The following is a 26,969-nucleotide window of genomic DNA, read 5'->3' as shown; positions in this document are numbered from 1 at the left end:
ACAACTAGTCGCAGTTCTTACAATGGTTCTATAAGCCCACAAAGCTTCTGGGAGGTGTTCATGCCAGTCCCTTTTATTCTTTGTCACTGTCTTCTTCATGATTTTGCACAACACCTTATTAAATTCCTTTGCTTGACCATTTGCAGACGGGTTATAACTAGCTGAAAAACTGTGCTTGAATTTGTACTTGTCCATCGATTTGACCATTGCCTTACATTTGAAATAAAGGGCATTGTCAGAGATAATTTTTTAAGGAACCCCGTATCGATAAATTACGCGAGTCCTTATAAAATCTGTGACATCCTCTGCTCGTACTTCTTTTAACGGTACAGCTTCGGTCCATTTGGAGAAGTAATCTGTAATGGCCAGGATGTATTTGTGGGCTTTGGAAGAAGGTGGTGTAAAAGGACCCATAACGTCCATTCCTCATGTTTCGAAAGGCCATGACAATATAGAAGGATGGAGTGGTTGAGGGGGTTGGTGGATGAAGTCTCCATGTAATTGGCATAACTTACAGTATTTGGCGAAATTAATCGCATCTTGAACCATAACAGGCTAATAATAACCCAACTGCTTTAATTGAGCTGACAGTTTTGGGCCAGCTTGATGAGCGCCACATGTACCAGCATGAGTTTCTTGAAGTGCCTGTATCGTCTCTTCTTTTGAGAGACATCTCAACAATATCCCATCAAATAAGAGTTTGTATAATGTGCCATTAAAGATCACAAATTGAGGCGCTCTTCTTCTTACATCCATTCTTTTTTTCAAGTCTTCTGGCAAGACTCCCTTTTGGATGTAGTCTTTGATTGGTTGGCGCCAGTCAGTTTCGTTTGAATTGTCCAAAAAATCTATCAAGTTAACTGTATTTTCCTCTTTAATTCTTCCCATGGATTGAGGTAGCACATGGCATTCTCCTATTGTAATTTGGATATCCCTTTCTTCAGGAAGTGTCAACGATGCAGCTAAGTTAGCTAGAGCATCAGATTTACCATTTTTTGATCTAGGGATATGATTTAGGGTGATCTCTTGAAATTGAGCAAGCAAGTATTTAGCCTTTTCATGGTAAGGGATTAAATTCTCATGCCTGACTGCAAATTCGCCACTCATTTGTTTAATAACCAAAAGCGAATCACCAAATACTTCCAATGACTGTATTTTTATTTCGAGTGCAATTTTGAGGCCGATAATTAATGCTTCGTATTCAGCTACATTATGGGTGCATATAGTTAGAATATGAAGAGAGTAAAGTATCAGGCCTCCCGACGACGTCACAAAGACAACGCCTGCACCTGCCCCACTGTTTCTTGCTGCCCCATCAAAAAATATTTGCCATGGTGAAGTCTCGATTGTGAAAGCTTCTTCGTCTGGAAGATCTTCTCGCAACTCCATATTGTCCGGAATTGGGTGTGCTTCCAGAAAATCAGCCAACGCTTGTCCTTTTATTGCTTTTTGCGGGACAACATTAATTTCAAATTCTGATAAAATCATGGACCATTTAGCCAGTCGTCCAGACAATACGGGCTTTGATAAGATATATCTTAAGGGATCAGCTTTTGACACTAAAGTCACAGGGTGTGAGAGTAAATAATGCCGTAATTTTGTGACGGCAAAAATTAAAGCCAAACACACTTTCTCGATTGGAGGGTAGTTTTGTTCTGCCCCTACTAAAGTTCTACTTAGGTAGTAAAGAGCAACTTATTTTCCCTCCTCATTGTTCTACGCCAGCAAGCCCCCTAAAGAGTGGTCAAGTGATGTGATATATAATATCAATGGCTTTCCTAAAATTGGAGCTCTCAACACTGGTGGGTGTAACAAGTATTTCTTAATACTTTCAAAAGCATTTTGGCATGCCTCATCCCATATGAATGGGACAGTTTTCTGCATCAATCTTGAAAAAGGTTGACATCTGCCGGAAAGATTTGAAATGAATCTTCGAATATATGCAAGTCTTCCTTGTAGGCCACGTAATTGACGTAAGTTACGTGGGGGAGGCATTTCCAAAATCGCTTTTATTTTTGCAGGGTCAATTTCAATTCCTCGATGTCTAAGGATAAACCCGAGAAATTTTCCTGATGCTACCCCAAATGCACATTTTAAAGGGTTCATCTTGAGTTGATGTTTTCTAAGTCTATCAAAGACTCGTTTTAACTCATCAAGATGATCTTTCCTTTCTTTTGTTTTGACCACTAAATCATCAACATATCATTCAATAGTATTGTGAAGCATGTCTTCAAAAATTGTGGCCATTGCTCTTTGATAAGTTGCCCCTACATTCTTGAGTCCAAATGGCATAACTTTATAGCAAAATATGCAATTTGGTGTTCGAAAAGCGGTGAGCTCTTCATCTTCAGGTGCCATCTTGATTTGGTTATACCTAGAGAACCCATCCATGAATGATAAAGCATCGAAACCAGTAGTAGTGTCTACCAATAATTCAGTGATGGGGAGTGGGAATTCATCCTTTGGGCAAGCCTGATTAAGGTCTCGGTAGTCCACACATATGCGGAGTTGCCCATTTTTCTTTATCACAATGACAATGTTTGCGAGCCAAATGGGATACTTAACTTCCCTAATAAACCAGCAATTTCTTAACTTGTCAATTTCCGCCTCAATTTTGGGAATTAGCTCTGGTCGAATTCTTCTTTGAGATTGTTTTACAGGGGTAGCGTCTTTTGATACTGCTAACCTGTGTACAGCGACATTTGGATCCAAACCTGGCATGTCATGATACCCCCAAGGAAATACATCCTTGTATTCATGAAGGACTTGTTTGTACTGTGGTAATTCTTCTTCGGTTAATAGAGCACTGACAAATACAGGCTTTGGATCATCTTCAATTCCAAGGTTGATCTCTATTAAATCATCCACTGTTGCTTGTCCTCCATCTTCGAGTTCTTGGGGTTCCGGTTGAACAATGTCTATAAAATCCTCTAAAGGTTTTGAGCTTGAGCCTTCATATTCTACGGCCAGACTTTCTTCAAACGAGAGGTAATTGACTTGAGCAATATTTTCTTCATCTTCTTGTGTTTCATGCCCTTGACAAATAGTAATTCTCAAGGGTTTCTTTTGTTTTGGCACCCATTGCTTTTGTTTTTTAGTTTCCTTTGGCTGTGGAGCGCTTGGGAAACAAGCCTCTAGAATTCTGACACTCGTGGGGTGGATGTGCTTGCTTCAAGTCTGTCAAACACCGACACCCGCGGGATGGGTGTGTGTACATCATCATTGCGAAACATTTTTTGTTCCTCTTCTGTTAACTCATCGGGCTCAAAAGAAGCTTTTAAAGAATCACTATTTTGATGGATTGTGATTCCTTTTTGCTTCTTAACTTTGAACTTGAAATTTGGGTGAAAAGAGTAATGAGTGTGATGTTATTTGTAAGTTTGTTTAGTTTTTACCTTTCTTTTCTAGTTAGTGTGTTAATTCAAGAGTCTTGTAAATTGTTGGTAGTAATTGTAATTAATTAAGTAATTGTGTGTGTTTTGTTGTTTAGGAAAGGAACTTTTGACTCGCCAAGGGAAACTAAGGAATCCAAGGAAAAAGGGGACAAAAAGCTGGAAATGCTGCTCAAATGTTGGAGGCCGAAGTGTTAGCAAATCTGGAAATTGGGGACTGACGTGGACAAGAGCCAGCTGACCTTTCTTCACTTATCTCAGCGCCTATGTGGCACCCACTTAAAAATTAGGTCAGCTGGCTGAGGTGGCGTGGACTAATGGACCAAGAAAGGAAAATGGGCTTTCTAATTAAGGAAGGAGAAGAGAAAAGTACCCTAAGGAGAGTATAGCCGCAATAGAGGGAGAAGGGTAGAAAAAACACAGTACATAATTTTTTATTTCAGCAAGAATTTATTGAGAGAAAAAAGTGGAAGCAGAGATATACACGAAAAAGGAAAAACCCAAGAGACTCACGGCCAAGGAAGGAGGAGGGATTTAGCACACGATTCTACTACTCTCTTTCTTCTACATTTCCTTTTTGTAGTATATACTCTTGATTTTATAATTTGTAAACTGATATTTACCATGGATGAACAATTTCTATTTTGGGTTGTAATTTTCAGTTTGAACATGAGCTAATCCTTTTTAGATTTGAATGGCTATGGAACCCGATGTTATGATTTAATGATGAAAATTGCATGAGTTTAGCAACTTGCCTTTGTTCATTCAAGTGAGATGAATGTTAAATGATTGTTAATTACTGGCCATGACTAACAATTTGCTTAGCTAGATCTGATTCTGGAAAGGTTATATCTAGTGGAAATAACTTGGATGATACAAGAGAATTACCATGTTTAGGTTGTTCTTGGTGAGTAAAATAGGAATATTTTGCTACCTTGTATAACTTGAGAATTGGTGTGTAATTGTTGTTATGCAACCTGATTAAATACAGGAATGTATTAAATCAAGTTGTAGAATTAATTCGCTGAGTTTTGGGAAAATCTCACGTGCTTATCTTAGAATTCTGTTAACTCTGTGCAACTTTGCTGAACGAATGCTGTAACAACTGGGCAGATTAACATAGGGGGAAATAGCTATTCAGATCTATTAATCCATAGACACTTTTTCTTGAATTCAATTTTGCTGTCATTTTAGTTATATTTTTAAATAGATTTAATTGCAGTCATTTAATTTCAGATTGAGAGTACAATCATTCTCATAATTTCTTTCTTTAATTTTAAATTGTTGATTAGTTGGTTTTACATTTGCTTGATTTTGCAATCCCTGTGGAGACAATACTTAACTTACTACTATATTACGTGTTGCCGACTGTGTACACTTGCACATTTTATTTGCTTAAAATTACGCAACACTTCTTAACATGGAACTTTGTCTTATCCACTTTGAAGGATTTCAGAGTTACAGAAGTTAAAGATTTTTTATTAAGAGTAACAACCCTTTTATTTTTCTTGCTATTCTCACCGAAAGTAATTGAAATTTGCATTTTACCCTTGGGTAGTGATTGATCGATTTTCCTTAGTGGTAAAGTAAAGCTTGTCATAAGGGTTGTCATCGAATCTTCAATCGGTGTCAAAGCTTTTTGCCCCACTCCTCGTTGACTTTTAGGAATGTATTTAAAGGTTTTTATTTTACTAGATACCTTCAAATCCTCCTCTTTTGGTTGACAAGGTTTCACAGGGGGTAGTTGCTTAACTTGAAGGGATTTTTGTGAAGTTGAGCTTTCAGGACATTTGGCCTCCTCAAATTTCCCTTTCAAAATTGTGGCATTAGCTGACTTGTAAAATTTTGCATCAGCGTAATTCACTTGTTCCCCATAAAAAGGATTCGGGTCTGCGTTAACACTTTTGACTTTTCCTTCCTTGCAAAACTTAAAGCATTGGTGAAGTGTTGAAGGAATGACTCCGTATTCATGAAGCCAAGGTCGCCCTAACAACATATTGTAGGATGTGTCTGAATCAATAACATGAAATAAAGCTTCAGAATTTAGTTCGCCTATTTCAACTTTTAATGTAATACTTCCCCTTACTTTTTCTCCGACTTGATTAAAACCTTGAATTGTCAATGATGACGGAGACAATTGGCATGGATGCAAACCAACGTCTCTCAAGGTTTTTAAGGGAAGTACATCCACAGCTGATCCACAATCCAACATGATGCGGCTCACGCGAACCTTGGCAACCACACCTGTCGCGTAAAGAGGCCTATTATGCAAGGCGGCTCCCAACTGACGATCCTTATCATCAAAGGTAATGCATGCCATACAAGAGGTATGTGTCTCAAGTGATGTAGGTTTTATTGGCTCTATCTTCTCCGTATAAAATTCAGGACTTGTTAATGCAACAAAAGCGCATTTCTATGCTCGGGAGACATTTGCAATGCATCGTAAACACTCAAGAGAGTAGGGATGCGCTTTAGATGAGCCAATATGTCATATTTTTCTCGCGTCATTTCATTTTCACTAGTGCTTTTGTCTCTTCGACCGTCATTAACGAATTCTTTATTAGTCGAAGATGAAGGCTTTTGAAGATCTTGTTTAGCTTTTTCAAGCTCTTTTGCTTCTTTTTCCTTCTTTGTGACAATTTTACGCCGCATATCTTGCAAGGTAATTTCATCTACCTCATTTTCATTTTCTGACGAGGTAGATTCATGACCTTCTTCTGCCAGTAAAGCCATGCAGCAACCTGACACACTGTCGTCACCAACAACCATCTTTTTCCGTAACTCTTCTGGTAAAAACTCCTCCAGAGTTACTAGATTTCGTTTTGGTTGTTCAAGCTCATTTCCTTTTAAAACAGCTTTTTGCTTTCCAGTCCTTCTCTTATTATTGTGATTCTTTGTCTGTGGTCTACTCCAAAATTTGACTCTGGAATTTCTAGATGAATTCCGAGATGGACTTTTAATTTTTGTGGACTTTTTCCGAGTACACGTTTGCCATGTACTTTCCGAATCCTCTTCATTGTCATACCAATCATCCGAAATTTCTAGATTGGGCTCTGTCATGAGCTCATACAAAGTAGGAACATTTGGATTTCCTGGCTTTGGCATGTCTGAGTGAGCTTGAACTATTGTAACTTCCTTATCAACTTCAAATGCCATAGAAATTACGTCCTTTTGTGTAGGATGGTAATTGGTCATTTTCCGCTAAGGAAGTCGTATTTGTTGCCGCTTTTCCAAGAGAAGAGTCAATTTCGATTTCCTTTCTCTTGATCATGCCTTCGATAATATTTTTGAGGATGTAGCAATCCGTCAGTGGATGGCTCACAATTCGATGATACCGACAATAATTTGGGTCATTTGTCATATTTACTTCATTGGGTCGTTTAGGCTCGGGCAGTCTTATTGCCTTAGCTTTTAACAGCTCGTCAAAAATTTGGTCAACATCATCATCATCAAATGAGTATTTGACCTCCTTTCTCTCTTTTTAGAGTCAATTTCTTTTGTGGCTCTCGTGCCTTCCCTTGGTCCTTGTTATTGCCAGTATTGACAAAAGTGGCCATTGATTCACCCTTCTTCAATGGCTTTTTATTGTCAAATGTTGGGCAGGGTCTGCCAGCCTTCTGTCGAGCAATTTGTATTTCGACATTGCACGCCTTTGAGACAAGCTTGTTGAAAGTTTTGGGCTCTACTGTGCCCACGAAGGTAGCCACCTCAGGGTTAAGGTTTCTAGCACACATCGAAACCGCAACTTGTTCCGATAACCTTTTTGGACATTGAAGATTAAGATTTCTCCATCTCGTTATGAATTCATTGGAATTTTCACTGGCTTGTTGCTTCGTTTCCGCCAGATCATGGATGCTTATGGTCTTTTTTGAACTCACAAACTGTGCCAGAAAGGCTTTTTGCATGTCATCCCAAGTATTTATGGATCCTGGGAGTAGTTGAGTGTACCAGGTAAACGCTGCCTCTTTTAGCGACTGCACAAATTGTCTAATCAACAGTGCGTCTGATTGGGCAGATTCACCACATGCCGAAGTGAAATATGCCAAATGCTCATGAGGAGAACCGTTAATTCCATCAAACTTTTGTCTGGCGTAGTTTGGTGGAAACGGGATTTGGTCATAGTAAGCCAGGTATGGCTTATGATATCCCAGAATAGGCATGCTTGTCGCAGCTTGGTATTCTCGAATACTCTCCATGATAAAAGCCTCTAAGTCTTGTTGTGGTTGAACACCGGCTAGTTGTGGTTGCACACCATACGGTGACGGTTGTGTATTGCCTTCGGGCGGTGCTGAAGATGAGGAATTTTGCCGATATCACTCTCTTTTTGTCTCATGTTAACTTGCTGAGCTATTTGTGTTGAGAGTCGGGCTACTTATTCATCCCTCTCAGCCAATAGTCTTTGAAGTTCTAGGACTTTCTCTTCACTACTGATTGCCCCAGTTACTAACACTGACATATTTTTGTCATTGCCAATTGTTAGTGCTTCGAATTGAGTAATGAGATCATCTGACACCTCCTTACTTTGTTTGGCACAAAGACTGTCTTTTAGAGAATGTTCAGATATGCCATGCCTCTCTTCCTGAGCAAGGGGTTCACAGATTCCTGAATGGGAGTTGAACGCATGACACGGGCTCTCGATCGAGTTACGGGTCCTGTATAGGGTGTAGGCTCGATATTTGAAGTGACTCTTATTGGTCGATATCCCTGAAGGAACACCCAGTCACCATGTTGTCTTAGGAACAGATTAGGGTTTTCTTTGGGAGATCTTACATTGTCACTTATAGCCTTCTTTGAGAGGGTAGGAGACACTGTACACCCTTCATCTAGTCTTAGACGTAATAATGGGTGTTCACTGTCCTCAACGGATACCCTCTGTTGGCCTTGATGTTTGGCATGTATCACGATCGCAGGCTTGATCAGCCCATCCCATACCAATTCCCGTGTTTCAAGAGGATTTGGCGAGGGTGATATTGTTGTTGCCTTCTTGTCTCTTGTTCCTTTCCCGCCTCTTGTCGCCTTCCTGCCTCCTAGTGTTCGAGAAACCGGCTTTGCTTCAGTTTCCTTTGTAGCAATAACCATCACTGAAGCAACAGTGGGAAGAAAATCGGGATGGAATCGATCATGATACACTCCTGGCCCCATTCCTTCTGTGTGGTTATGGAACAACCTTTGGTTGTTGGCTTCTCTTCCGCCTTACCAACCTTTGAAATTGATTTCTTCATTGACCGGGTTTGCCTCTTTTTGAAACCTTTCGCAGCTTTGGCTCTCAAGGCTTGCTGAGTCTTAGAGACATCCTTCACAACTTTTCCTTTTCCAGCCTTTCTAGCTGGTGTAGCTTTCTTCACATCCTCTACAGGTTTGGGTACGCTATATGAAATGAGTACCCGATCAATAGAGAATGCCACCAGGAAGCGATTCTTTTTCTCCCCTTGGTTAGAAGAGGTCGTTGGCAACTTGTGGAAGTAAATTGTCACTTGTGATGCCATTTTTCCTGAAAACAGTAAACACAATTAGCACCAAAATTTTAAAGTTCAAGAATAGTCATCATAGTTGGAGATGAAAAGGAGAATGGGTCCCACCGGGCGTGCCAAAAATCATGTTGAACAAAAATTTAAAATTTAATATATTAAATTAATGCCAAACACAATTTCACCTATGCAAATTTTATGGCATAAGAGTTTATTAATTTGAGTTCGACCCATTCAAGATTATAAGAATAACCTCTTAATTACTACCTTTTTTATTTAAAGGAAAACCTTTTGATTCCAATTAGGATGATATTAAGTACTTGTGTAATTTTGGGAAAATTTTGAGGAATTTGGAATCGCAGCTTAACTCGGTAATTTTGGTTAACTGAGCTGCCTACATACCTTCTTTATGAAGGATCAAGCCACTTGTAGTTCAGAATAAGTTAATTTAGGATTTGAATAGAAGAATTTCGGTATATGACCATTTTCAGGAATTCCTTGTCATTTCGAAAATTTGGAAAAAATTCCGAGGTGAATGACCATTTATGGAATTTTGAGATTTTGTATCTTATACCGTTTTGTGGTATTTTGTGACTGCACTTAGCTTCAGTAACTAAGTTGCTTACGTATCATTTTATAGGAATCAAGTCAAACGTAGTTCAAGAGTACGATTGTGATGCTTTGAAAGTTAAGAAGTGAATGACTTCTTTTTGGAATACCATTTACTATAGCTTTGAATCTTAGTGCACTTTTAATTTTGAAGTAAAATTACCATTTTTGAGATTTTGTGAGGTTTATGACCTCTTTGAAATTTTGGAATGATATGTCATCATTTGAATTGATTTTGATGAGCTCATTTGAGAGTTGGAAATTTCATACCATTTCACATGATTTTAGAATTTTATCATTTTGGCGATAATTTTATGTCTTGAAATCTCTTTATATATATATTTATCAATAATTTATTTTATATATAGAAAGATTATTAAAAATCAAAATTTTAATTGATTATTCTAAAATTTGTGGGGAATAATATAAAATTTTATATCAGGTAATATCATTATTTTAAAATTTAATTTTTTTTTAAAATTTGAATTTAAAATTTTGAGATAAAATCTGACTGTTTTATGTTTTGAATTTGTCAAATAATATAAATATTTTAAAGTTTGAATTTAAATTTAGTTTCGAATTCAATATATTTTTATTATATATTATTTGATTATTAATTATATATTTGAGTCCATTTAATGACTTCATAAACATAAAGTGAGGACGAAGCTACTACTGCTATTTTTTTTTACAGAGCACATACAAATTTTTCAGCTCATCGTAAGACCCTCTCTTTTCTTTTTATTTATACTTTTTATTTATATATTATCTTTCTGTCTATATATATTTATATGTATATGTATACGACAACTTTGTAATTTCTTTCTGCATATAATGTATTTGCGAATTAATTTAGGAACCCAACGTAGCAGTCCAACATGTATAAGTATATTCCATTTCTTTTCTCTTGACTGGGTATATATTCTTTTGTTTTGACTTATGGCATTGATAATCAAAATCATACCTCCATATATGTATAAGTAACACACATATATACAATCATGATTTAATTAACCTTCACGCCACTTTATATACTCACACATATATATTTAATTATATATATGTATATTGATATTTGGGTGTGTAGAAGGTCAAAGAACTATTGATATTATATATATATATATATGCATATAAACATATATATATATATCATAAATTTCAAATACTTAATATATATATATACCTCATCTATTTTATTTGTCCCATTATATATGAATTGATTTTTTTTATTGCAGACATAATATTGATGGGGTTTTATATATTATGATTTTTTTGGTTTTGAATCTTCCTGAGAAATCTTTAGGGGCTTTTTAATTTGGTGCTTTGCCATAAGGTATTAAATTTGGTCAACAATCTTGCTTTATTGCTTTTTAATCAAAATTAAGATTTTGTAATAATTTTGACAGCATAATAGTCCAACTTTATTTTTTTAGAAAAATAAAATAAAATTAAGAACAAAATGAGTGCATTCTATAGATTTGGAATGTAATGAGTGTATTCCATAAATTTGTAGTGGAATGAGTGCATCCCTTAAATTTAAGGATGAGTGCATCCATTGATTTTTTTTTTGGGCGGAATGAGTGCATTCCGTAGGTTCATGGTAGAATGAGTGCATTCCTTAGATTTAAGAATGAGTGCATCCATTAATTTTTTTTTTGGCGGAATGAGTGTATTCCTTGGTAGATGAGGAGAAATTAGTGCATTCCATCATAGAGCAAGAGAAAGCCAAGAAAGAAAAGAAATTTAGGGATAGATATTTACCTGTCAAACCTAGAGCAATTTAAAAAAATACTGTGATTTGATTTTTTTTTTTCTTTCTTGATGGAAAATATCTATCTTTTTTTTTCTGTCTCCTCTCTTTTTCCTTTGTCTGGATTTTGTTTCTTTCTTTTGTAGACTTAATTTTACGTTAAAGTAAAAAAAAAGTGGAGAGTAGTCAGAATGGGAAGTGGGAAGGTGGAGAGAATATTGGAAATATTTATTTTTACCTTTTCCCCATTACTCTCCCAACCGATTTTTTTCTTTTATTATTTATTTAGATTAAGTTGATCAACTTTCATACATATGAAGAGAGATAATCATTTTTATCAAACTCTTATGGTAACTTCTGGGCAAGCACAGGTGTCTTTTGGTGTACATGAAGTCAAAGTGTGTTATTCCTTTTACAAAGATTTTGACCACTTGTAAATATAATTATAACAGGACACTACATTTTGATAATGAATTAAATCATTTTCATAAACATTACCATGAAAATTTGAACCTATAACATTATGTTTGCCAAGAGAAATTTTTAGAAACATAAAGAGAATAGAAAGGGAAACCAGTGGAAGAAGATCAAATATTCATTATTTAACATAAGAAAAATGGAAAGTTGAGAGAGGAGAGATGGATGAATACAAGTTCCCCCTCCTTATTTTCCAAATTTAATTCCTCCAAAAATAAAAGGATGATAAAATTAAAAAAAAAAAAAACTTAAATCAATTCTATGGTAGGGACTAGAAAAAGAGCTCTGCCGGTGGAGTTTTTTTGTATTCCCGACTCGTGAATAGTTTTCGGTGCCATTCTTTTTATAACTGTGTATATTTTAGTTATTTAAAACATCCTGTAAATTTTTAGAAATTTTTTAATAATTTACAGTGTCAGAAATTAGGTTCAAATAGATTATTGCATGCATGACTAATTTTTGTTATGCGCGAAGAAAAGAGCATGTTTGAACATTGTTTTCGACATTGAAAATTATCAGAACTTTCAATCAAACCACATCAAAACATACATAAATTAAAAACAACATAATAATCAAATATAACATAAGATATAAGAAATGAAGAAAACATTTCATGATTTCATTAAAAAGGGGTCCAATATCATTAAATGATGATGACCAGTGTTTACCAAATAGTCTAATTTTATTCATTATATATATATTATATATATATTTTTAAGGATTTTCATTTTGAGTTTAAGATTAAACAAAAGTCAATAAATAAATTACTCAGTGAGAGAGCTTTAAGCTTGGAACGTGATCTGTCTCAATTACCGTCTATTTCCCTCTTTAACGCTTTGACAAGTATTATTTGGATGGCAAGAAATGAATAAGGTTATCCATGAGCCATTCCTCCAAATAAATAAAGATCAAGTTCATATAGATTTAAAAAAGTATATATAAATGTTGAAATCGTTTTGTGGTCCAATTATATAATTTATTTTATAAAAAATTACTTATGTAAAGCACTTCTAATAATTTTATATTCATGTACAATATACATACGAATTTTTTTTTTTTTTTTTGTAGTGAAGATAAAAATTAAAATAATTTTATTGAATATATACAATCTATATATTAGTTAAAAATTATTAAGAACATAACACTATAAAATAAAGACAATGGATAAAATACAAATATTATATTTAAAAATTAAATAAAAAAAATTAGCATATAACAATAGTATTTGGACTTTGATATGTTTTTTCTAAATTCCTGTTTGGAGCTTCTAATTTGATTTTTTTTTTGGATTCTGTGTTGATAATTTTTTGTTGAAAATAATTTTATAAACATAATTTTGATTAAAATATTTTTGTCATCACACTTTATTTACGAGGTCATAAACCTAGAAAATGTGTGGATCTCTAAAAGATATCAATATTTACATGATTTTATTAAAAAATAGTATGACAAATTGGTTCAGAAAATTATTTTAAACCAATTTATAAAATATGAGATTCAAAAAAATATTTCTCAAAATAAATAATAAATAAGTATCTAGTAAAAATAGAGTGTCTGAAATAATTTATCCCAAACAAAAAAATTTGTTCAAAATAGACTAAAATGAAAAGAACATAATATTTTATGTATAAAAAATTCAAGGTGTAGCTGTCCTAAGTCTTAGCTAGGTCAACTAATAACATTAAATGGACATTGAAGGAGACGTACAATAAATCATTGTAAAACATTATCATGAAAATTTGAATCAACCACACATTAAATCCTTCTCATAAACATTATCATGAAAATTTGAATCAACCACACAAATTAGAAAAGTGGCATGACCAAGTCCAAAGTAGAAATGTGTGGTGTGCGTGAGTTTATATAGCACTACGTAAAATAATTATTGTTGTAAAATATTTTAAAAATATTTTAGTTTAATTTATTTAAGTATTTATTATTTTTAAATAATTATTATTATAAAACATCTCAAAAATATCATATTTTTATTTTTTTTAGTTATTTATTTTATTTTATTTAAATTTAAATGTTTACAAACTACCGTTAAATATAAGAATATTCTGTTAAATATAAGAATATTCCGTTAAAGTTAACACTAAAAAATAAAAAACTGTTAAAACTAAAAATTTCCGTTATCTACACACTTATTATATATACTAGATACAAGCAACATGCAATATGCATGTTTGCTTAGTTTTATTTATAAAATTTATTAATTATTCTTATTAAATTTATATTAATGTTATATAAATTTCAAATAAATATCTTATTTTAACTAAATAATTTATTTATTTTTATTTAAGTTTATGTTTGTTCTAGATTTTGAATTTGAGAGTGACAACAAAATATTATATATTATATATTTAATGTAACATTAAATATTATACGTTGATTTTAAATTTAAGTTTCTTGCTAGATCTAAAAAAATAATAATTTGTTGCTAATTGATAGTAGATTATATTATATGTTTAATATGATATTATTATAATGAGTAAGTTTAAGTTTAATTAAATTTTATTGAAGTTATAAAACGTATGATTTTGTTATTTTTCAATAATTATTATTGTAAAATATCTCAAAAATATCATATTTTAATTTGTTTAATTATTTATTATTTTTAAATAATTATCATTGTAAAGTATCTCAAAAATATCATATTTTAATTTGTTTAATTATTTATTATTTTTAAATAATTATCATTGTAAAATATCTCAAAAATATCCTATTTTAATTTTTTTAATTATTTTTTATTTTATTTAAGTTTAAGTGTTACAAACTACCATTAAATATAAGAATATTCTGTTAAATGTAAGAATATTCCGTTAAATTTAACATTAAAAAAAATAAAAAACCGTTAAAACTAATAATTTCCGTTATCTACACACTTATTATATAGAAGAGATATACTAGATACAAGAAACGTGCAATATGCACGTTTTCTTAGTTTTATTTATAGAATTTATTAATTATTTTTATTAAATTTATATTAATGCTATATAAATTTTGAAATAAATATCATATTTTAATTAAATAATTTATTTATTTATTTTGTTTAAGTTTATGTTTGTTCTAGTTTATGAATTTGGGAGTGGCAACAAGAGATTATATATTATATGTTTAATGTAATATTAAATATTATACGTGGATTTTAAATTTAAGTTTCTTTCAAGTTTTTTTATATAAAAAAAATAATTTGTTGCTAATTTAAAGTAGATAATATTATATGTTTAATATGATATTATTCTAATAAGTGAGTTTAAGTTTAATTAAATATTTATTATAGTTATAAAACATATGATTTTATTATTTTTAAATAATTATCATTGTAAAACATCTCAAAAATATTATATTTTAATTTGTTTAATTATTTATTATTTAAAAATAATTATCATTGTAAAATATCTTATTTTTAATTTGTTTAATTATTAATTATTTTTAAATAATTATCATTACAAAATATCTCAAAAATATCTTATTTTAATTTTTTAATTATTTATTTTATTTAAGTTTAAGTGTTTAGAAACTACTGTTAAATATAAGAATATTATGTTAAATATAAGAATATTCCGTTAAAGTTAACCTTAAAAAAATAAAAAACTGTTAAAACCAAAAATTTCTGTTATCTACACACTTATTATATAGATAGATTATATAGAAGAGATATGTGACAGCGAAAGCAAATGTGAATAGCCAAATATCACATAAATATTCAGCTATCAATTCGAAGAATCACTATTTTGTTTAAACAAACCTATACAAAATAAATAAATAGCACACTAAATAATAATAATAATAATAATAATAATAATAAATATGAAGATATTCTTTGATATTAGAAGAATAGGGAAAGAGGATTTAAACGTGGGGACCTAAAAAAAATATTTATTAGAATTATATTATATTAAATATATAATATAATTTACTGTCAATTAGTAACAAATTGAATTTTTTTAAAAAAATTAGTAAGAAACTTAAATTTAAAATACATGTATAATATTTAATATTATATTAAACATATAATATATAATTGTCACTCATAAATTCAAAAATTAGAACAAACATAAACTTAAACAAAAATAAATTAATTATCTAATTAAAATATAATATTTATTTGAAATTTATATAACATTAATATAAATTTAATAAAAATAATTAATAAATTCTATAAGTAAAACTAAACAAACATGTATATTACACGTTGTTTGTATCTAGTATATATATAAATGTGTACTGTTTTATAATCTTATATATATGTATATACGTATAAAAATAATAATAGCATTAATACATGTATATATATAATGGAAAAAATTATATGGTTTTATGTATGCCATTAATTGTATATATATGTGTACATATATTATTAACTTAAATATGATTAAAAAAATATAGTAATAAAAATATCCCGTAATTAAAAAAATTAATATTGAAATTATATTATATTTTAATAAAATTACAAAAATATGGGAAAATATCTCATAAAAATGTAAATAAATAAAATATACCATACAAAACTTAAGGGAAAGAAAAATGCCATATTTATACTGACTCCAACTTGCATTTTATAGCCCATAATTAAGCCGTCAAGCATGATTTTTTACATTAAGAAAAATACAGTTCTCAAAGTCAACTTACTTTCTAAGTAAACAAAATAATTTCGTGGAAATTAATAGTCAAGAAAGTAGAAAATGCACTGCTGTCGGAGTTAAATTGTTCTTCAAAGCTTCAAATCAAAATGGACCCTCGCTTCTGCTTGTGTCTTTTTCACTCTGAATTTTCTTCGCTGAATTTAACATATGTATTGGAATTGTAGAGTTGGAATAATTTTTTTCTTCCCTCTGCAATGACAAAGAACAGAGATACCAATCACTACAAAAAAAAAAAAAAATAAGATTGAAATGCGAATGGTTTGATTCTGAAAGTGGCATTAGTTTTTCTTTTGCTTTATGAGAGAGTGACAAAAAAAAAAAAAAAACAGTTTTATTCGGATTAAGCTTTACAAACTGAAGCCATCACCATGAAAAGAGTTCCAAGAACACAAGCAGAGGCTCTGATAAAATGGAAGAACAGCTTGGCCATGGAAAGATCAACTCTGGATTCATGGTCCAACAACAATATCAACAATCTCTGCAACTGGACTAATGTTGTCTGCGATGGCTCCACTAGTGAAATCTCACAAATAGACCTCTCAAACTTGAAACTGATTGGAACACTGGAGCAGTTCAACTTCTCTCCATTCCTTAACATCACCGTCTTCAACCTCAACAAATGCAATCTCTCTGGTTCGATACCACCAGCCATTGGTAATCTCACCAAGCTCACTTTGTTGGACTTGAGTGACAATCATATTAAAGGACAAATACCAGTGGAGATAAGCCGGTTAACAGAGCTTCAATATCTCAGTCTGTTCAACAATTTTCTTGAGGGGCTAATCCCTTACCAGATCAGCAATCTACCAAAGGTATGGTACTTATCCCTTGGAGCAAACAATTTGGAGAATTCTGAGTGGTCAAAATTTTCAAGCATGCCTTCTTTGACCTACCTTGATATTTATTTGAATCTGTTTAATTCAACATTCCCAGATTTCATATCAAAGTGTAGGAACTTGACCTTCCTAGACATGTCTCATAACAGCTGGAATGGTTCAATTCCAGAGTCTGTATTTTCCAATCTGGGCAAACTCCAATCTTTCAATCTCACTTATAATCAATTTAAGGGACCTTTGTCATCAAACATTTCAAAGCTTTCTCAGCTCACACACCTTCATTTGCCAAATAACTTTCTCAGTGGTGAAATTCCTGAAGGAATTGGTCTCCTACAAAATGTTGAGGTTATTGAACTGTATAACAACTCCTTTAGTGGGAGTATTCCTTCTTCTATTGGCCAACTCAAGAATCTCTTACGTCTTGATCTTCGCATGAATTTGTTAAACTCAACAATTCCTTCTGCGCTTGGTTCTTGCACTAAGCTCGTTTACTTGGCTTTGGATGCAAATAGACTCGTTGGGAATTTGCCTTTGTCATTATCCAATCTTAATAGTGTCACAGAACTTGGCTTAGCAGATAATAAACTTTCTGGCCCTCTCTCCTCTGCCTTGATCTCCAATTGGACTGCTCTCACCACACTACAATTTCAAAACAACAGCCTCAGTGGGCAAATGCCTAAAGAAATTGGGCTATTGACAAATCTTACCTTGCTTTTCCTATACCAAAATAACTTCGGTGGTCCAATTCCCTCAGAGATTGGAAACTTGAAGGCACTAGCAAAGTTGGATCTTTCTGAGAACCATCTCACCGGTCCAATTCCATCTTCTTTATGGAACCTCAGAAACCTCTTCACTGTGCAACTCTTCTACAACAATCTGGTTGGAACCATCCCACCAGAGATTGGAAATCTAGAATCACTGTCAACTTTTGATGTTAACACCAACAGACTCTCAGGAGAGTTGCCGGTTAACATTTCCAGCCTCAGCAACTTGGAGAGGTTCTCTGTTGTGGAATTGTAATCCACAGTAAAAAGGATAAACTAACATACTGTTAGTTTATACAGTTAGTTGTTAAAATTAGTTAGTGTGCATCAAGGTTATTTTAGTCATTTCGTTCTCTATGTCTTAGTTATAAAAGGGGCTCGGGATACACATTGTAATATACTGTAATTCATATTGAATTAGTGAGTTGAGAGCCTAGATAGAGAGGTTGTGAAGCTGTGAAGAAGAGTTCAGCCGATTGACTTCAAGAAGATCAAGAAAGAACTCGAATTGAGTTCTTGGAGAAGTTTTGAGACTAGTGATGCACCTAACATTGTTAGCTTTGTAATTTCATCTCTTAAATCAATAAAAGAGACTACTCAGGGGAGTGAACAGGAAGTAGGCCCTTGGTTTGGCCGAACCTGTATAATTCTTGTGTCTTTGATTACTTTACTGTATTATTGTTCATTGTTATGTTTTGCTGACTTTAATTGCTTTAGCATTACTTTAGCAATTTTATTGTTCGATTATTTCTTGCATTATTTTTAACAGTTTTATTAGTTATTGTATTGGAGTGTTTGTGCATTGCTGAGTTCTGTGTTGTAAGAAATAATTACAACAGTGGTATCAGAGCCAGGTTGAAGATTCAAAGAAAAGAACAAGAACTCAGCTGTGAAGATTCAAGAATTGCATAAAGATGGCTTCATCTTCAACAAGATTCGATCTAGAGAAATTTGATGGATCAGGGGACTTTAGTTTGTGGAAAGAAAAGATGATGGCCATATTGATCTACCAAAAACTCGATTCAGCATTGGAAGAGGTCACTGAGAAATCTGAGAAAGAAACTGATGCAGTAAAGAAGAAGGAGACTGACACTGTGATGAAACAAGCTCGATCAGCAATCATCATGAATTTGGCAGACAATGTACTGAGGCAAGTTATTGGAGAGAAAACGGCTCTAGGAATCTGGAACAAATTGAATCAATTGTACATGGCAAAGTCCACTGCAACAAAGATCTTCTTGAAAGGTAAATTTTATGGTTTCAAGATGAATGCTACTGTTTCACTTGAGCAGAATTTAGATGATTTGAACAAGATTGTTCTATCATTGACTAACATGGGAGAGGTCATAAAAGAGGAAGATCAAGCAGTGATTGTTCTGAATGGTTTACCCGAACAATTCAAGGAGATGAAGACTGTTATAATGTATAGCAGGGATACCTTGACCCTTGAAGATGTGATGAGCACTCTCAGATCGAGAGATGCTGAATTAAACTGGCAGAAGGCTGCAAAACAGGAGTCAAAGATAGATGAGGCTTTGATCACTCGAGGCAGACAACCATGGAGAAACAACTCAAGAAACAGAAGGAATTCAAGATCAAAATCAAGATCAAAAGAGACCAGAAGATGTCACCATTGTGGCAAAGTAGGACACCTGATCAAAAGCTGCTGGGAATTAAGAAACAAAAAGAAAAGGGACAAGGAAGAAGAAAACAAGAGCAATGATTCGAATGAAGTAGTTAATGATATTTACAGCTCAGATGGAGATGTATTTGCTGTAATCAACATACAAAGAAAGAATACAGAATTGAGCAATGGAGATGCATGCACAGGTTCAGGTCTTAGAGACCATGAAGAGTGGATTCTAGATAGTGGTTGTACTTACCACATGAGTCCAAATAGAAGCTGGTTTATGGACTACTCAGAGATAGATGGTGGGAGTGTTATGATGGGCAATGATCATAAATGTCAAGTTGTTGGCATTGGAAATATTGCTATTCGAAATGCAGATGGCACAATAAAGGTTTTAAACAAAGTCAGGCATATTCCAGATTTGAAAAGAAACTTGATTTCTTTAGGCACCTTGGATGATGAAGGATATGAGTATAGAACTGGTAAAGGGACTATGACGATTACAAAAGGGTCATTATTGGTCATGAAAGGCATTAAGAGGCTTGGATTATATTTCCTAGATGGAAAGACCATACCTCCTGCACAGGCAGCTGCTGTTAGCAAATGCAAAACAGATTCAAAATTATGGCATGCTCGATTGGGGCACATAAGTGAACAAGGTTTAGTTGAGTTGTCTAAACAAGGTTTGTTACAGAATTATAATCATGCTAACCTACCTTTCTGTGAGATTTGTGTGCAGGGTAAACAACATAGACTAAAGTTCTCTCACAGCAATTATAGAGCAAACAAGGTGCTGGAATACATACATGCAGATTTATGGGGTGCAAGCAGGATTAAAACTCCAGGAGGTAACCAGTATTTCTTGTCCATTATTGATGACTATAGTAGAAAGGTGTGGGTACTACTATTGAAACATAAGAGTGAGTGTTTAAACAAGTTTAAAAACTGGAAAGTTTATGTTGAAACTCAAACTGAGTTAAAAATAAAAACACTTAGGACTGATAATGGACTAGAGTTTATAAATGAGGAATTCTCTGATTTATGTGTTAAAAATGGTATGCAAAGACATAGGACAGTAATCAAAACTCCTCAGCAAAATGGCATTGCTGAGAGAATGAATAGAACACTTTTAAATAAAGTGAGATGTCTTTTACTTGAATCTGGTTTACCCAAGAAATATTGGGGAGAGGCTTTGTATACTGCTTGTTATCTAATAAACAGGAGTCCAAGTAGAGCAATTAATCTGAAGACTCCTGAGGAACTGTGGAGTAAAAGACCACCATCTCTTGCACATCTCAGAACCTTTGGTTGTGCAGCATATGCACATAGTGTTGAAGACAAACTTGGTAAGAGATCGATTAAATGTGTTTTAATGGGATACCAAGTTGGGGTCAAAGGTTACAGGTTACTTTCTACTGAAACTAACAAGATTTTAATAAGTAGAGATGTGATTTTTAATGAGTTAGATTTTCCCTTTAAAAGAAATGAGAAAGGTTCTGTTTCTGATGTTTCAGGTAACAAGTTACCAAGCAAAGCTGGTGTTCAGATTGAGGTGGAACCTCCCAACATAGAACTGAATGAACAGGAGAGTTTTGAACCTGAGATTGAGACTGAAACTCAAGAAGAAGACTTAAGTAATTACCAGCTAGCTCGAGACAGGATTAGAAGAGATGTCAAGGCACCTGAAAGATACATAGAGGCAGACATCATAGCATATGCTCTTTCTATTGCAAACCAGTCAACAGAACCAGAACCAAGAAGCTACTCAGAGGCAATAAACAGCAGAGATTCTCAGAAATGGAAACAGGCCATGATGGAAGAACTGAACTCACTTAAAGAAAACAACACCTGGAAGTTGGTATTCAAACCTGAAAGACAGAAGATTATTGACTGCAAATGGGTATTTAAAGTAAAAGAAGGGATAACTGAGAAGGAGCCAAAGGTTTACAAGGCAAGGCTTGTAGCAAAAGGGTTCACACAGGTCGAGGGAGTGGACTACTCTGAGATATTCTCACCAGTTGTCAAGATGAAGACAATCAGAATAATGCTGGCTTTGGCTATTCAGTTTGAATGGAGTATTGAGCAAATGGATGTAAAAACAGCATTTCTAAATGGTCAATTAGAAGAGAACATATTTATGTCTCAACCAGAAGGCTTCAAGGTGGAATCAAAGAGGGGTGAACTAGTGTGTTTGCTCAAGAAGTCTTTATATGGACTGAAACAGTCCCCGAGGCAGTGGTACAAGAAGTTCAATACAGTAGTGACTAAAGTGGGGTACACAAGATCCAAGTATGACACCTGCCTATACTTCTCAGATTTGGATTCAAGCTCAGTTGTTTTCTTGTTGATCTATGTGGATGACATGCTCATAATGAGCAAGGATATGCAACAAATAACTCGACTAAAGAATGTGTTGAAGAGTGAATTTGAAATGAAGGATCTTGGGGCTGCAAGGAAAATTCTGGGAATTGATATCATTAGAGACAGAAATGCAAAGAGGATTATGCTAACACAAGAAGGTTATCTGAAGAAGGTGATTCAGAAGTTCAAAATGTCAGATTCAAAAGAGGTAAATGTACCTCTAGTAGGGCACTTTAATTTGTCAACAGATCAGTCACCTAAAACTGATCAAGAAATAAAGGATATGAAGGAAGTACCCTATGCAGAAGCCATTGGGAGTGTAATGTACTCCATGATTAGCACCAGGCCAGATATTGCCTATGCAGTGAGTGTGTTGAGTAGATACATGTCCAATCCAGGAGTAGAACATTGGAAAGGGTTGAAATGGCTGCTGAGATACTTGAAGGCTACAACCAAAGTTGGTTTACAGTTTGTCAAGTCAGAAACAAAGGTATATCTTGAAGGATATGTTGATGCAGATTATGCATCAAATAGAGATACTAGGAAATCCATAACTAGCTACTGTTTCTTACTGAATGGATGTTGTGTCAGTTGGAAAGTTCAGTTGCAACAAGTGGTGGCACTCTCAACAACTGAAGCAGAATTCATGGCCACCACTGAGGCTTTCAAGGAGGCTGTTTGGATCAAAGGATTATTGAATGAGATTCAATTGTTAACAGGCAAGGTGAATGTGTTCTCGGACAGCCAATCAGCTATTCATCTTTGTAGAAATCCAGTTTATCATGAGAGGTCAAAACACATTGACATCAGATTGTTTTGGATCAGAGATAAGATAGAGGAAGGAGAAGTAGAACTTGGAAAGGTACCTAGTGAAGAAAATCCTGCAGATGCAGGTACTAAAGTTCTCTCAGTCAGTAAGTTCCAACATTGCTTGGAACTACTGAATATAACCTCTCTTTAAGAAAGCTGGATCACTTCCCTGAGTTTGAAGCTATTGATCTTTTTACTATGGATTAAGGTGGAATTTGTGGAATTGTAATCCACAGTAAAAAGGATAAACTAACATACTGTTAGTTTATACAGTTAGTTGTTAAAATTAGTTAGTGTGCATCAAGGTTATTTTAGTCATTTCGTTCTCTATGTCTTAGTTATAAAAGGGGCTCGGGATACACATTGTAATATACTGTAATTCATATTGAATTAGTGAGTTGAGAGCCTAGATAGAGAGGTTGTGAAGCTGTGAAGAAGAGTTCAGCCGATTGACTTCAAGAAGATCAAGAAAGAACTCGAATTGAGTTCTTGGAGAAGTTTTGAGACTAGTGATGCACCTAACATTGTTAGCTTTGTAATTTCATCTCTTAAATCAATAAAAGAGACTACTCAGGGGAGTGAACAGGAAGTAGGCCATTGGTTTGGCCGAACCTGTATAATTCTTGTGTCTTTGATTACTTTACTGCATTATTGTTCATTGTTATGTTTTGCTGACTTTAATTGCTTTAGCATTACTTTAGCAATTTTATTGTTCGATTATTTCTTGCATTATTTTTAACAGTTTTATTAGTTATCGTATTGGAGTGTTTGTGCATTGCTGAGTTCTGTGTTGTAAGAAAGAATTACAACATCTGTTTTCAGCAATAACTTCACAGGAACAATCCCTAGAGACTTTGGGAAGAACAGTCCTAAGTTGACAGACATTAGCTTTTCAAACAACTCATTTTCCGGAAAGTTGCCACCATATTTGTGTAATGGGTTCAAGCTAGTGACTTTGACTGTAAACAACAACAGCTTCACAGGACCATTGCCCCAATGCTTGAGAAAATGCACCAATTTGAAGAGAGTAAGGCTTGATCAAAACAAATTCAATGGGAACATAACAAATGCTTTTGGTGTGCATCCCGATCTTGATGCGATCTTTCTTAGCGACAATTCATTCGTTGGTCAATTATCACCACAATGGGGAGACTGTAGAAATCTCACTAATTTACAAGTGGGAAGAAATAAAATTTCAGGTAAGATACCACCTGAAATTGGAAAGTTAACCAAGTTGCATGGCTTGAGTTTGGAATCAAATGGCTTGAGTGGAGAAATTCCTGCTGAATTGGGAAATCTAAGCCAACTGTACATACTCAATCTCAGTAACAATCACTTGATAGGGAAAATACCTCAAAGTCTAGCCAATATAACTGGTAATCTGGACACTCTTGATTTATCGGCAAACAATTTGACAGGGGAGATACCAGAGTGGCTTAGTAGTTGTAAAAGCTTGTCCTCTTTGAACCTTAGCCACAACATACTCTCAGGTAAGATACCATCAGAGCTTGGCAACTTGGTCTCTTTGCACTATGTATTGGATCTCAGCAGCAATTTACTTTCTGAAGAGATACCCTCGAGCCTCTTCAAGCTTACAATGTTGGAAATTCTCAACATCTCTCATAACTATTTGTCAGGTGGTATTCCACAATCACTTTCCAACCTAGTAAGTATACGTTGCATAGATTTTTCTTACAACAACCTGACGGGTCCGATCCCGACTGGAGGCATTTTCCAGAATGCAATAAAAAGTGTTTATGATGGAAATCTTGGTTTGTGTGGAAACGTTACGGGACTTGAGCCCTGCAAACGACATACCAAGAAAAGTAACGATGTTCTTCTTTTAGTCATTGGTCTCTCTTGTGGGCTGGTAGTGTTTGTTACTGCCATTGTTATCACTCTCTTATTGTGTCATAAATTCAAAGTGTTGGATAAGCACAGAAAAAGTGCCAACCAAAATGACACGCATGAGACACTGATATGGAAGAAGGAAGCAAAATTCACGTTCAGAGAAATCATGGAGGCAACCGAAGACTTTGACGACAAGTATTGCATTGGGAAAGGAGGCTTCGGCACCGTTTACAAGGCTATATTGAGATCACATGAGCTAGTTCTTGCGGTTAAGCGGTTGCATATGCAAGACTCGAGTGATATTCCAGAAGTTAGTCGCATAAGTTTTCAGAATGAGATCCGAACTCTAACCGAAGTCCGACATCGGAACATCGTAAAGCTTTACGGGTTTTGTTCAAGAAAGGGTGGCTTGTACTTGGTGTATCAATATGCAAACAGGGGCAGCCTTGCTAAAGTATTAAATGGCTCAACAAATCTTGATTGGGATTCAAGGGTGAAGATAGTTCAAGGATTGGCCCATGCAATCTCATACTTGCACCACGACTGTTCTCCACCAATAGTCCACCGCGATGTGTCCTTAAGCAACGTACTACTCTGCTCAGATTTTGTTCCAATACTGTCAGACTTTGGCACGGCTCGGTTGCTGATCCCTGACTTGTCTATCTGGACAAATGTAGCAGGGTCTTATGGCTACATGGCTCCAGGTTTTAATTCTACTCAATATTACTTAATACACGCATGAGCTCTTTGATTGACATGTTCAAAGTAAATATTTATGTTTTCAAAATTGAATTTATTGTGCAGAGCTAGCTTTAACCATGCGTGTGACAGAAAAGTGTGATGTCTACAGTTTTGGAGTGGTGGCTTTGGAAATTATGATGGGAAAGCACCCAGGAGAACTGTTGGAATCTTTATCATCAACTCGGTCTAAAGCATTGTTTGAGAATATGCTTTTAAAAGATGTGTTAGATCAACGGCTGTTACCTCCCACTGGGAGATTATCAATGGTTGTGGTGTTAGTGGTGAGCTTGGCGCTGTCATGTACTAGAAGTAGACCAGAGTCAAGACCCAGCATGCATTTTGTGGCCCAAGAATTGTCGACCAAGAGTAGAGCTTCCATGATCTCTGAGCCATTGAGGACGATTACGATTGAGAAGCTTGCTGCACTTCAATATCAGTAGTGGAAACAATAAATATTTATTTAAGTATGATGTTATTCTACTAATTAGTTAATGTTTCTACTACTTGTTTCACAAGATCATATAGTTCTGTAGTAATTTTAGTTTTCTTTTTACTCATCACTTGTATACAAACTGCAATATTTATTTCTGATCGAAGAAAAAAAACAGAGGACTTTGTTGTTTTGCTCTTAGATTTTTTATTTATATCATTCTCGTGTGTGTATATTATATATGTTTAGATATACTTATAAATCAAGTATTTATTGGCTAATGTACTACGTTTGGTTGTGGGATAGTGCTTCCAATGTAAGCTTGAAAAAAAATTTAATAATTTTTTTTATTCATATTAATTTTTATTCCATTACAATCTTAATTCATTTTTTAATTCCTTAATTTTATTATTGTAATTTTATAGGTTATGTTGGGATCTAGTGAAACTGACTACTCAGGTATGTAATGCTAGCATGTATTCTGGCTTAATCAAGTAAGACTTATAGGAATTCTATCAATAGAAATGGTTGAATTTTTTATTTATATATTTTTATTTTAAAGATTTGTGATTTTTATTGTTATTTTGTGTTTATTTGTCGTTGTAAAGGATTATTAGAGTTAAGAGACTTTTGAACATATACCATTTTGAAGGCTTTCCCAGTTTCACTTTTCATTGTTTCTCTAAAGCATGTAGTAATAATAATACTGTGTGACTTGGTATGAATCTTATATCTTTGTGAAATTTTATCAATGAAATGAATGTTGAAGATTAACCTAGAGAAGGGTCACATATTTAGATTAAGTTGATCAACTTTCATACATATCTGGTCTGAAGAGAGATGAATCATTTTTATCAAACTCTTATGGTAACTTCTGGGCAAACACAGGTGTCTTTTGGTGTACATGAAGTCAAAAGTGTATTATTCATTTTACATAGATTTTGACCACTTGTAAATATAATTATAACAGGACACTACATTTTGATAATGAATTAAATCCTTTTCATAAATATTACCATGGAAATTTGAACCAATAACATTATGTTTGCCAAGAGAAATTTTTAGAAACATAAAGAGAATAGAAAGGCAAACAAGTGGAAAAAGATCAAATATATTTAACAAGAGAAAAATGGAAAGTTGAGAGAGGAGAGATGGATGAATACAAGTTCTCCCCTCCTTATTTTCTAAATTTAATCCCTCC

General features: G+C 33.8%; 2 protein-coding genes across 2 annotated transcripts; one reads left to right on the top strand and one right to left on the bottom strand.

Annotated features, from left to right (window-relative positions):
• Nucleotides 1–555: 555 nt before the first annotated feature.
• LOC133830173 (uncharacterized) lies at nt 556–2,106 on the bottom strand. Its single transcript, XM_062260130.1, has 2 exons — nt 1,830–2,106; nt 556–1,559 (listed from the first exon to the last, which is right to left on the bottom strand). The coding sequence occupies exons 1-2, from the start codon at nt 2,104–2,106 to the stop codon at nt 556–558; spliced, it is 1,281 nt and encodes a 426-aa protein (XP_062116114.1).
• A 14,290-nt stretch (nt 2,107–16,396) lies between these two features.
• On the top strand, nt 16,397–25,962 carry LOC133784707 (MDIS1-interacting receptor like kinase 2-like). The gene is made up of 4 exons (XM_062223993.1): nt 16,397–18,189; nt 20,529–20,533; nt 23,569–25,301; nt 25,402–25,962. The coding sequence occupies exons 1-4, from the start codon at nt 16,714–16,716 to the stop codon at nt 25,776–25,778; spliced, it is 3,591 nt and encodes a 1,196-aa protein (XP_062079977.1). The 5' UTR covers nt 16,397–16,713; the 3' UTR covers nt 25,779–25,962.
• Nucleotides 25,963–26,969: the final 1,007 nt, after the last annotated feature.

This window comes from Humulus lupulus, chromosome 1, assembly GCF_963169125.1.
Source record: "Humulus lupulus chromosome 1, drHumLupu1.1, whole genome shotgun sequence".
Lineage (NCBI taxonomy): Eukaryota > Viridiplantae > Streptophyta > Magnoliopsida > Rosales > Cannabaceae > Humulus > Humulus lupulus.
Note: the sequence above shows the minus strand (reverse complement) of the source record. Positions and strands in the feature narration are given on the sequence as shown.